The 9,803-nt window shown below is 47.4% G+C and overlaps 2 protein-coding genes across 6 annotated transcripts in view; both read left to right on the top strand.

Annotated features, from left to right (window-relative positions):
- The window catches only part of cdc14ab (cell division cycle 14Ab), a 45,480-nt gene extending 45,305 nt beyond the window's left edge, over window positions 1-175 (top strand). For all 5 annotated transcript variants that reach the window (XM_042057268.1, XM_042057267.1, XM_042057270.1 and 2 more), the window contains one exon: window positions 2-175. In XM_042057268.1, coding sequence (XP_041913202.1) covers window positions 2-31 — 30 coding nt within the window. In that variant the 3' untranslated portion in view covers window positions 32-175. The remainder of the gene's footprint in view (window position 1) is intronic.
- A 3,484-nt stretch (window positions 176-3,659) lies between these two features.
- Window positions 3,660-5,266, top strand: gpr88 (G protein-coupled receptor 88). The gene has a single exon (XM_042057281.1). It carries the CDS (start codon window positions 4,012-4,014, stop codon window positions 5,053-5,055), a length of 1,044 nt encoding a protein of 347 aa, XP_041913215.1. The 5' UTR covers window positions 3,660-4,011; the 3' UTR covers window positions 5,056-5,266.
- Window positions 5,267-9,803: the final 4,537 nt, after the last annotated feature.

Raw genomic sequence — 9,803 nt, 5'->3', positions numbered from 1 at the left:
GTCCCTTCAGTCTGAATATCTTCAGTACTAAAGCTGCCACCCTACGCTAAGCACACGCACACACACGGCCTGAGGATTCACCGATGGACACACACACACGGCCTGAGGATTCAGCGATGGATACGCACACACACACAGACACACACACACGGGGCATGAGGATTCACAGCTGGACACACACACACACACACACACACACACACACACACGGCCTGAGTATTCACCGATGGATACGCACACACACACAGACACACACACACACACACACACACACGGGGCCTGAGGATTCAAAGCTGGACACACACACACACACACGGCCTGAGGATTCACCAATGGACAGACATATATACATACACACACACACAGGCTCGTGAACCCAGGACAGACACACCAACTAGTGGATGCAGATGGACTGCTGTGAAGACCCCTGCTGAACACCACCCAGACCTTGACACGCACACACACACACACACACACACACACCTAGATTTGTATCTGAATCCCTTGGGACTGCTGTGGGGCAGGGGGGGAGAAAGAAAATGAGAACTTGTCTTTCCCACTGTGCAGTCGCCCACACACACACACACACACACATAGACACACACACACACACACACGGCTCTCATCAGGAAATCCTCATGATCACACCCACTCTTCTCGTCAGGGGAGCGGTAGAGAGATTTTTCGATTTGAAAAGGGATTTTCTACGTCTTCATCCTTCATCCTGATAACACATGGTAATAATGTCCTGACCTTGGACCTCATCACCTTTCAGCTTTTCAATTTTCTTTTTACCTTTCTTTCAAAAAATGTATCATTTAAATGATGTATTTCACACCAATCTTGGCATGTGTGTGTGTGTGTGTGTGTGTGTGTGTGTGTGTGTGTGTGTGTGTGGGGCAATGACTGCTTTATGGTCATTGCGCTGTGTCATGGTAAGCTACCCGAGCTTGGAGGTGTATTTTGAATGTATAGAGAGAGAGAGAGAGAGAGAGAGAGAGAGAGAGTGTGTGTGTGTGATTCAGGGTGTTTTTGAGGGTGCCTAAGTGTGTGACTGTAGCAACCAGACAGAGTGAAAGAAAAACTCACTCTTCATAGTGCCTAATCTCCCTATCTACTGTGGGGCCCTGTGTGTCGTCGTGTGTGTGTGTGTGTCGTCGTGTGTGTGTGTGTGTGTGTGTGTGTGTGTGTGTGTGTGCATGTGCGTGTGTGTGTTAGAGAAAACAGCTTGTGGAGGCTCTGACTGCTCTTTTCCCTGAGTACCTGTGTGTGTCTGTGTGTGTGTGTGTGTGTGGGGGGGGGGGGGGGGTCTTATGGTCCTCTCTCCATCCGTCCCAAGTAATGACACACCAGCAACTGTAATGTGACTACACGTCACGTTGCATCTCCAAAACACTCACACTCCTCACACACACACACACACACGCATACTCATACATATACTTTCACATGATCACATGTAGCACCCATTTACAGTTCCATGATGTTCAAACAGCAGAGATTTACTTATCAGTCCACACACACACACACACTCCTCTGATAATGAAGCTCAGACACCATTGTACCCCCCCAGCTTGGCCTTAACTTGAGTGCAGTTTATTTTTAGGCGACTCACACAAAGCTGTTGTGATGCACAGGTCTTTATGTAACGCACACAGCGACCAGCCAGCCGCCGCCCAAACCAGCGCTGATGACCAACGCTACTTTTATTTTCTAATTTAAAGACGTGAATGCACAAGCAGGACAGAGACTGTTATAACGCTGTGTTTGTGTGTGTCTATATCTGACTAAAATCCGGTGTGTGTGTGAGCAGATTCCTGTGAATGGCAGACTGGTCCTAGACAAAACAGCAGCAGAACTAGTCCAGTTGCCATCTTGTGCCGTTGTTATTGTTGATGTGTTTTGAGTTTTTTTTTTTTGTATGATGATGATGATGATGATAATGATGATGATGATGATGATGTAAACATAGTGTCATTGGTGCCTAAAAGTGGATTGTGTAAAATCAAGGGTAAAATCAAGAAGCATTTGACCCCCCCCCCCCCACACACACACACACACCTTAACTCCCTTTCATGTCCCTCCAAACCATCACACACACACAAGGCTCAGCAGCACACGACACTGTGTCTGAAAGTGGAAGACACGACGACAGAAACCATGGCGACAGCAGCCTCCTGTCATGATGACCCTCCACATTCCCCGCTGCATCCGCGTCCGTTTGTTTGTTTCGTTTTGTTTTGCTTTGCTTTTCTGTTCACATGTTTAGACCGGGGACTCTTTCTGACTGAAGTATTCTACCTCTTTGGAATATACAGAGAATAGCTGTAAAATACTGTTTGAGGTATATATTTTTCCCAGCCGTATGGATGTAAAGAAGTTTAACTGTGTTGCTCTAGATCAGTATTTGGCTTTTCAGGAGCATATGTAAACCCAGGAGCTTGTGAGCAGATGACTGTTATGGAAATAAATATCTGAAATATGTTAAATATATTTGTTTTGCACTGTACTCATCACAGATGGAAGGATCACAATAAAAAACAACTAATTTTGAACAAACCTGGACGTGTCCAGAACTTCTTTTCTATTTCCTGACGAGAATAGAAGATAAGTGGAGACACATGGAGGTGTTGCGCACACACGCAGAGACGGAAACGGCTAATGGCTGAGACGCGCAGATACGCGCACACACACACTCACAAAGAGGTTTGCGAGGCTGGAGAGAGACAATAGACTAAAGACACAGTTACACACACACACACACACACACACACACACAGCTTCACTGAACAGGCTAAAAACAGAGACAGCAGGGTAGTTGGGAGTGAGAGATACACACAGACACAGTGTCACACACGCAGTTCTTCAGCACACACACACACACCCGCCACACTGGCTGTCTCTCAGTGCAGCAGTTTTCGGCTCACTTCCACTCCATGAGTCCAGACCCCTGATAAGAGAAGAGCTTTCCACAGCTTCTGACAGAACGTACCATGGTGCTTAAACTGAGAGCTGCAAACTCTTAGGCCTGTCTGAGATGCACACACACACACACACACCATGCAGTCAGATCTATTTGAATACTCCTGTCTGGCCTACCTCCGGGTCGGTTTGTGGTTAAAGTTAAAGAACTGTAGAGCTCCCTTACATTGCAATCAGTCTCTCCAGATCTGCCGCTCGGCGCGGCAACACTTGCAGCCCACCTTCTCTCAGGCGTGCGCGCGCGCGCACGCGACGGCATCAGGCCTCCTCTCGGGTCATGCTCTGCCCTTTCATGTTGCCCCGTGAGGCGGCGCTAAAAGCTCTCCCACTACAATGAGCTCGTGTCCGTTGTAACGCCAGTTGGCATCAGATCGCTCCTGATTAGATGATTAGCGTGAGGCCACGCGCCCCGTGTCTGGAAGGTGTCTCCAAGCTGAAGGTTGCACGCGCTATCACTGGGAAATTGGTTTCTTTGGAAAATAAATATATAAGTGCAGTTATTTTATTTTTTTCACTGCATAGAAAATGTGATAGAATAATCATGTACCCTCAGTGGTAACCAACAATGAATGGAATTTACTGGAAATCAAGATGATGATGATGATGATGATGACGATGACGATGAAGATGAGCCAGATGCAGAACGAGACAGGCTGGTTAACCATTGCAGCCGTTAATGGCACGCGTGGCCGTGCGCTTTAATGGGTCTCTGGGCTTTGATGCAGCTAATGATTTGTCCGCGCGGCTCCACCGTTTGTTGATATCTGAATAATTCATGATGCGCTCGTGAATCACGGAGGCTAGTTTATCTCGACCACTTTATCTGCTCGCGCAGTGCGCTGGAGCTGCGCTGTTGTCTCCACGGCAGTATCAGTGAAGGTAGCTGCAGTGGTAGAGGCAGCTCGCGAGTGCTGTTCAGTCCCGCGCCATCCTCTCCCGCGGACTCACGGGCTACCTGGGCTGCGCCAGAACAGATGATGTGTGAACTTATCGCGTCTGATTCTCCCCACAGACAACACGGACTCAGTCATGGCCAACGAGTCGGAGCAACTGGTCGAATGCGCCATGGCACGCGGTTCACGCCTCTGCCTCGCCACTCTCTACACGTTCATGGGCGTGGCGGGTGCCGTGCTTAATCTGATGGTCGTTTACCTGGTCATGACCTTCAAGAAGCTCCGCACCGCTAGCAATGCCTTCATTGTGAACGGCTGCGTGGCCAACTTGTTGGTGTGTGCGTTCTGGATGCCTCACGAAGCGGTGATACTGTCGACTGGGAGCTCGCTAAGTCCGGGGTATCAGGCGTTCAAAGAAGCCCTGCTGTTTCTGGGCATCACCGTGTCACTACTCTCGCACTCGCTCATCGCCGTCAACAGGTATGTGCTCATCACCAAAGTGCCCGCTACATACCAGTCGCTCTATCAGAGACGAAACACGGAGTGGATGATAAGCGGTTCGTGGCTCATATCCGTGGGCTGTCTCGTGCCCTGGCTCACAACATCTGGTTATCCTACGGAAGGATGCGCGAGCAGTCATTCTGCCTCAGCATCCTCCATCGCCGGGACATCTGTCCTGGCCAACTCTTTTGCGTGCGCCACGCTGGCCTGCACAGTAACGGCACAAACGGCGATCGTACTTTACTGTTATTTCAAAATATTTAGAAGGGTTCAAATCAGCGTGAAACGGGTCAGCATCTTAAATTTCCAAATTGTGAACAATCTCCCATACTCTTTCCCGCGCAAGGACAAGCGCCTGGGGCTGTATATGCTCGCGGTGTGCTTCGTGTTCGTCGTCACCACTGAGCCCATGCTGTGGGCGCTCGTGGCGCGGCTCTTCGTGCAGGTGCCCGCCGCGCTCTGGACACCGCTCTGGGTTGTGTTCTGCACGCTCTTCGTCACCAATCCGTTTCTGTACACCTGGAAAAACGAGGAATTCAGGAAATCTCTGCGCTCCGTGATGAGGTGGGACTTCTGGAGGGGGTCGGTGGTAGGAATCGAGCCGATCAATATCAGCACAATCTCTCACATTCTGCCCCGGCAAAACAGCCGACGGGCCTTCCTGGGAGACATGAACTGAACAAGGATAAAACAGACAATTTATCTGATCAGATCTGTGTGGCACTTTTGATGGTAGTAAATTGACTGCTGGTGAAAATGCTCATAGGCTTACTTTGTGTACTGAAAACTGATTTTTAACAGTATTTTGTATGGGCTGATTTTATGGTGTTCTTTGTATATCTGAAGCTTTGAGTACATGGCACAATGTAATTTTATGTGGCGGTCTGCTAGTTGCATTTATTATGTATTTTTAAAAACATGTTTTTAAATAAAATGTCTTTTGCTTATTATTCGCAGTAATACTGTATGTAGAAGTAGCCTTCTCAGTCCATACATTGCCTTTATCACTCCAATATTATTTGCATTGGATTACATTTATTCATTAAATGTATTCATTTAGCAGACACCAAAGCGAGGTTGGGTAGTAACTGATTACAAGTAATCTAGATTACGTAATCAGATTGAAAAACCAAGTAACTATAATCAGACTAGATTACATGTCGTAATCAGGGCTGTCAATCGATTACAAAATGAATCTAATTAATTACATACTCAGTGATTAATTCATCTAAATTCTAAAATCGCATATATAATTTTTGTTCTGAAAGTATTTTAAATATTTAAATTCAAATGAATCATTGAATAATCAGCATTAGTGACATTAAAGTTCAAAAACTTTTATTATTATTTTCACTGTTCAAATAATTGCCATAATAATCTATGATATGACCTAATATGCTGAGGAAATTAATTCAAAGTGCTTCAAATTCAAATAAATTCAAAATAAAGTGCTTCGGGAAGAAGTTTTTTTTTCACATACAAGGCATTTCAGGCCACAGATATAACCTAGGGGACACAATGAAAATAAATTAACACTCCCCTCAATGTCAACACTTATTTCTTTGCATTGATGTGCGACTATAGAGTTGATGAACTCCGGTAATATGTAAATTCCTTGCTGCAGACATTGCAGAGGACTTTATTTTCAACACTTTATTTTTATCAACACCATCAGGCCGTTTTTTAAAAGTAAATGTTCCAATCAATGATCCAGGCAGCACGTTTTCTTCTAATTTTTACTGACTAGAACGGCTCGGGGGTAAAGGTCATACGGAATCGATTAATCTGCACTAATTTTTTTAATCAGTTATTTTTTCTCAAATTAATTAATCGAAATTAATCAGTTATTTTGACAGCCCTAGTCGTAATGTAATTCAATTTTACCTATCAAGTAGACCATCTTGCACCCCCAACACACACTCACAAAAACACACAGAGGGCTTTCAGACATACGTGTAAGACCGGAGGTTCTGCGGAAGAAAGAAAAGGAATATTGGTGGAACATTTTTTTGGTGTGGACGTGGCTATAATGGATTACATGGGGGGCAGCCTTGCCCCCCATGTAATCCATTATGGGGGGCAGCCGTGGCCTACTTGCTAGAGTTTCAGACTTGTTACCGGAGGGTTGCCGGTTCAAACCCCGACCAGTAGGCACGGCTGAAGTGCCCTTGAGCAAGGCACCTAACCCCTCACTGCTCCCCGAGCGCTGCTGTTGTAGCAGGCAGCTCACTGCGCCGGGATTAGTGTGTGCTTCACCTCACTGTGCGCTGAGTGTGTTTCACTAATTCACGGATTGGGATAAATGCAGAGACCAAATTTCCCTCACAGGAAATTCAATGAACCCATTCTTTAGAATGTTCATTTTCCAACATTCTGGTGTGACGATACACCTTTAAGGGTTAAGGGAGGGAAGTGCATGGTCAGTGCCTGTTAGGATTACAGTTTGCATTTCCAGAATATAAAACCCTTTAAGCCCAAATCTCCACAAGTTATCCACGCCTGAAAGTTTGTGCTGTTCTGACTACTGTGTGAGTGTTCTTTTCTCAAGGTGAAAGTCAGATTGACCTCTTATGAAGGTCAAAACACACAAGAAGGAAATTAGACACAATGTGTGTCTGATTTCCCACTTTGATCACAAAAACCAACAATGCAAATTATTAAATAGATGAAAAAAGTGTGTGTGTGTGTGTGTGTGCATGTGTGAGAGAGAGAAAACACACCCCTGAAGGCTCCAGTGTCGCCTCAGTCTGCGGGACTCTCCCAGGGACACACTCCGAGTGCAGCAGGCAGGACAGGACACACACTTAGAACACTGCGGCACACGTTTTTCAGACTGGCCAGCAGTGCTCTGGAGATCTGGTAGTGTGACAGGGGCTGTACATGTGTGTGGTATATATGTGTGTGATGTGTCTATATGTGTGGTGTGTGTATATGTGTGTGACGTGTGTATATGTGTGTGACGTGTGTATGTGTGTGGTGTGTGTGTATGTGTGTGGTGTGTGTATGTGTGTGTGGTGTGTGTATGTGTGTGTAGTGTGTGTATGTGTGTGATGTGTGTATATGTGTGTGGTGTGTGTATGTGTGTGTGTGTGTGTGTGATGTGTGTATGTGTGTGGTGTGTGTGTATGTGTGTGGTGTGTGTATGTGTGTGTGGTGTGTGTATGTGTGTGTAGTGTGTGTATGTGTGTGTAGTGTGTGTATGTGTGTGATGTGTGTATATGTGTGTGGTGTGTGTATGTGTGTGTGTGTGTGTGATGTGTGTATGTGTGGGGGGTTTAAATGGGTCTGCCAGAGTGTGGCGAGTGACTCCCGTAGTTGATTTCCGAGACGCTACGCCCTTCCTCGGCTGAGCTCCAGGGGAAAGTTGACCCCTGGTGGCCCCGCAGTCTCTCTGTTTGAAGACGAGAGCGTTGACGCGTGGTGTTGGGGACAATGGGGACCGAAAGGGAAAGTAAGAACAGCAATAGTGGAATGAGGTCAGGAGGTGGAGGTGGAGGTGGAGGTGGACGGCTGTAGCGGAGAGAGTGTGAGACCAGGAGAGGCATTAGAACACAGGGCCATACCCACCGAGGCATTAGAACACAGGGGCATTACAACACAGGGGCATTAGAACACAGGGGCATACCCACCGGGGCATTAGAACACAGGGGCATTAGAACACAGGGGCATACCCACCGAGGCATTAGAACACAGGGGCATTAGAACACAGGGCCATACCCACCGGGGAATTAGAACACAGGGGCATTAGAACACAGGGGCATACCCACCGAGGCATTAGAACACAGGGGCATTAGAACACAGGGCCATACCCACCGGGGAATTAGAACACAGGGGCATTAGAACACAGGGCCATACCCACCGAGGCATTAGAACACAGGGGCATTACAACACAGGGGCATTAGAACACAGGGCCATACCCACCGAGGCATTAGAACACAGGGGCATTACAACACAGGGGCATACCCACCGAGGCATTAGAACACAGGGCCATACCCACCGAGGCATTAGAACACAGGGGCATTAGAACACAGGGGCATACTCACAGGGGCATTAGAACACAGGGGCATACTCGCAGGGGCATTAGAACACAGGGGTATACCCACCGAGGCATTAGAACACAGGGGCATACCCACCGAGGCATTAGAACACAGGGGCATTACAACACAGGGGCATTAGAACACAGGGGCATTAGAACACAGGGGCATTAGAACACAGGGGCATACCCACCGAGGCATTAGAACACAGGGGCATTAGAACACAGGGGCATTAGAACACAGGGGCATTAGAACACAGGGGCATTAGAACACAGGGGTATACCCACCGGGGCATTAGAACACAGGGGCATTAGAACACAGGGGCATTAGAACACAGGGGCATTAGAACACAGGGGCATACCCACCGAGGCATTAGAACACAGAGGCATTAGAACACAGGGGCATTAGAACACAGGGGCATTAGAACACAGGGGCATTAGAACACAGGGGCATTAGAACACAGGGGCATTAGAACACAGGGGCATACCCACCGGGGAATTAGAACACAGGGGCATTAGAACACAGGGGCATTAGAACACAGGGGCATTAGAACACAGGGGCATTAGAACACAGGGGTATACCCACCGGGGCATTAGAACACAGGGGCATTAGAACACAGGGGCATTAGAACACAGGGGCATTAGAACACAGGGGCATTAGAACACAGGGGCATACCCACCGAGGCATTAGAACACAGAGGCATTAGAACACAGGGGCATACTCACAGGGGCATTAGAACACAGGGGCATTAGAACACAGGGGCATACCCACATGGACATTAGAACACAGATAGACCTGCGCTTGAATGTGCATGTCCACACACCAACAAACAGTAGCACCACACTAGACATGAAGACTTGTTTATATGTGTTTCTGTGTGTGTTCATCTTTCATTGTAAGCATGAACCAGCAGCTCCTTACGACTCAACCCTACTGGGGGAGAGAGAGAGAGAGAGAGAGAGAGAGAGAGAGAGAGCATATGGACCTTACTGAGAGAGAGTGTCCATCACCTTGTGGGAAAAAGTTCAAATTGGGTCAATAGAAGAAGGTTAAAATGTCCCTTCTCTATCTCCATTCCTTCTCTTCCTCCATCCTTTCTCTCCCTCTACCCTTTCTCTCACTCTATCCATCTCTCCCTTGCTTTCTCCTTCCAGGGCCTCTGACGTGTCTCTCCTAACATGGCTCATGCTTGCAATGAAAGATGACGGTGCAAATGCCCCCCACCCCCCCAGACAGACAGACACACACACACACACAAGCCTTCATATCTAGTGTGGCACTACACATACACATGCCAGGTAAGCACTCTGTCTGTTTTAACATGTGAGCATGGTTTGTGTACTAATGCCAAACACACACGTGCTTTCGTGACGTGACAGGCGTGGTGGCATGA

This window comes from Alosa sapidissima, chromosome 12, assembly GCF_018492685.1.
Source record: "Alosa sapidissima isolate fAloSap1 chromosome 12, fAloSap1.pri, whole genome shotgun sequence".
Lineage (NCBI taxonomy): Eukaryota > Metazoa > Chordata > Actinopteri > Clupeiformes > Clupeidae > Alosa > Alosa sapidissima.
This window is presented reverse-complemented; position numbering and strand designations above follow the sequence as displayed.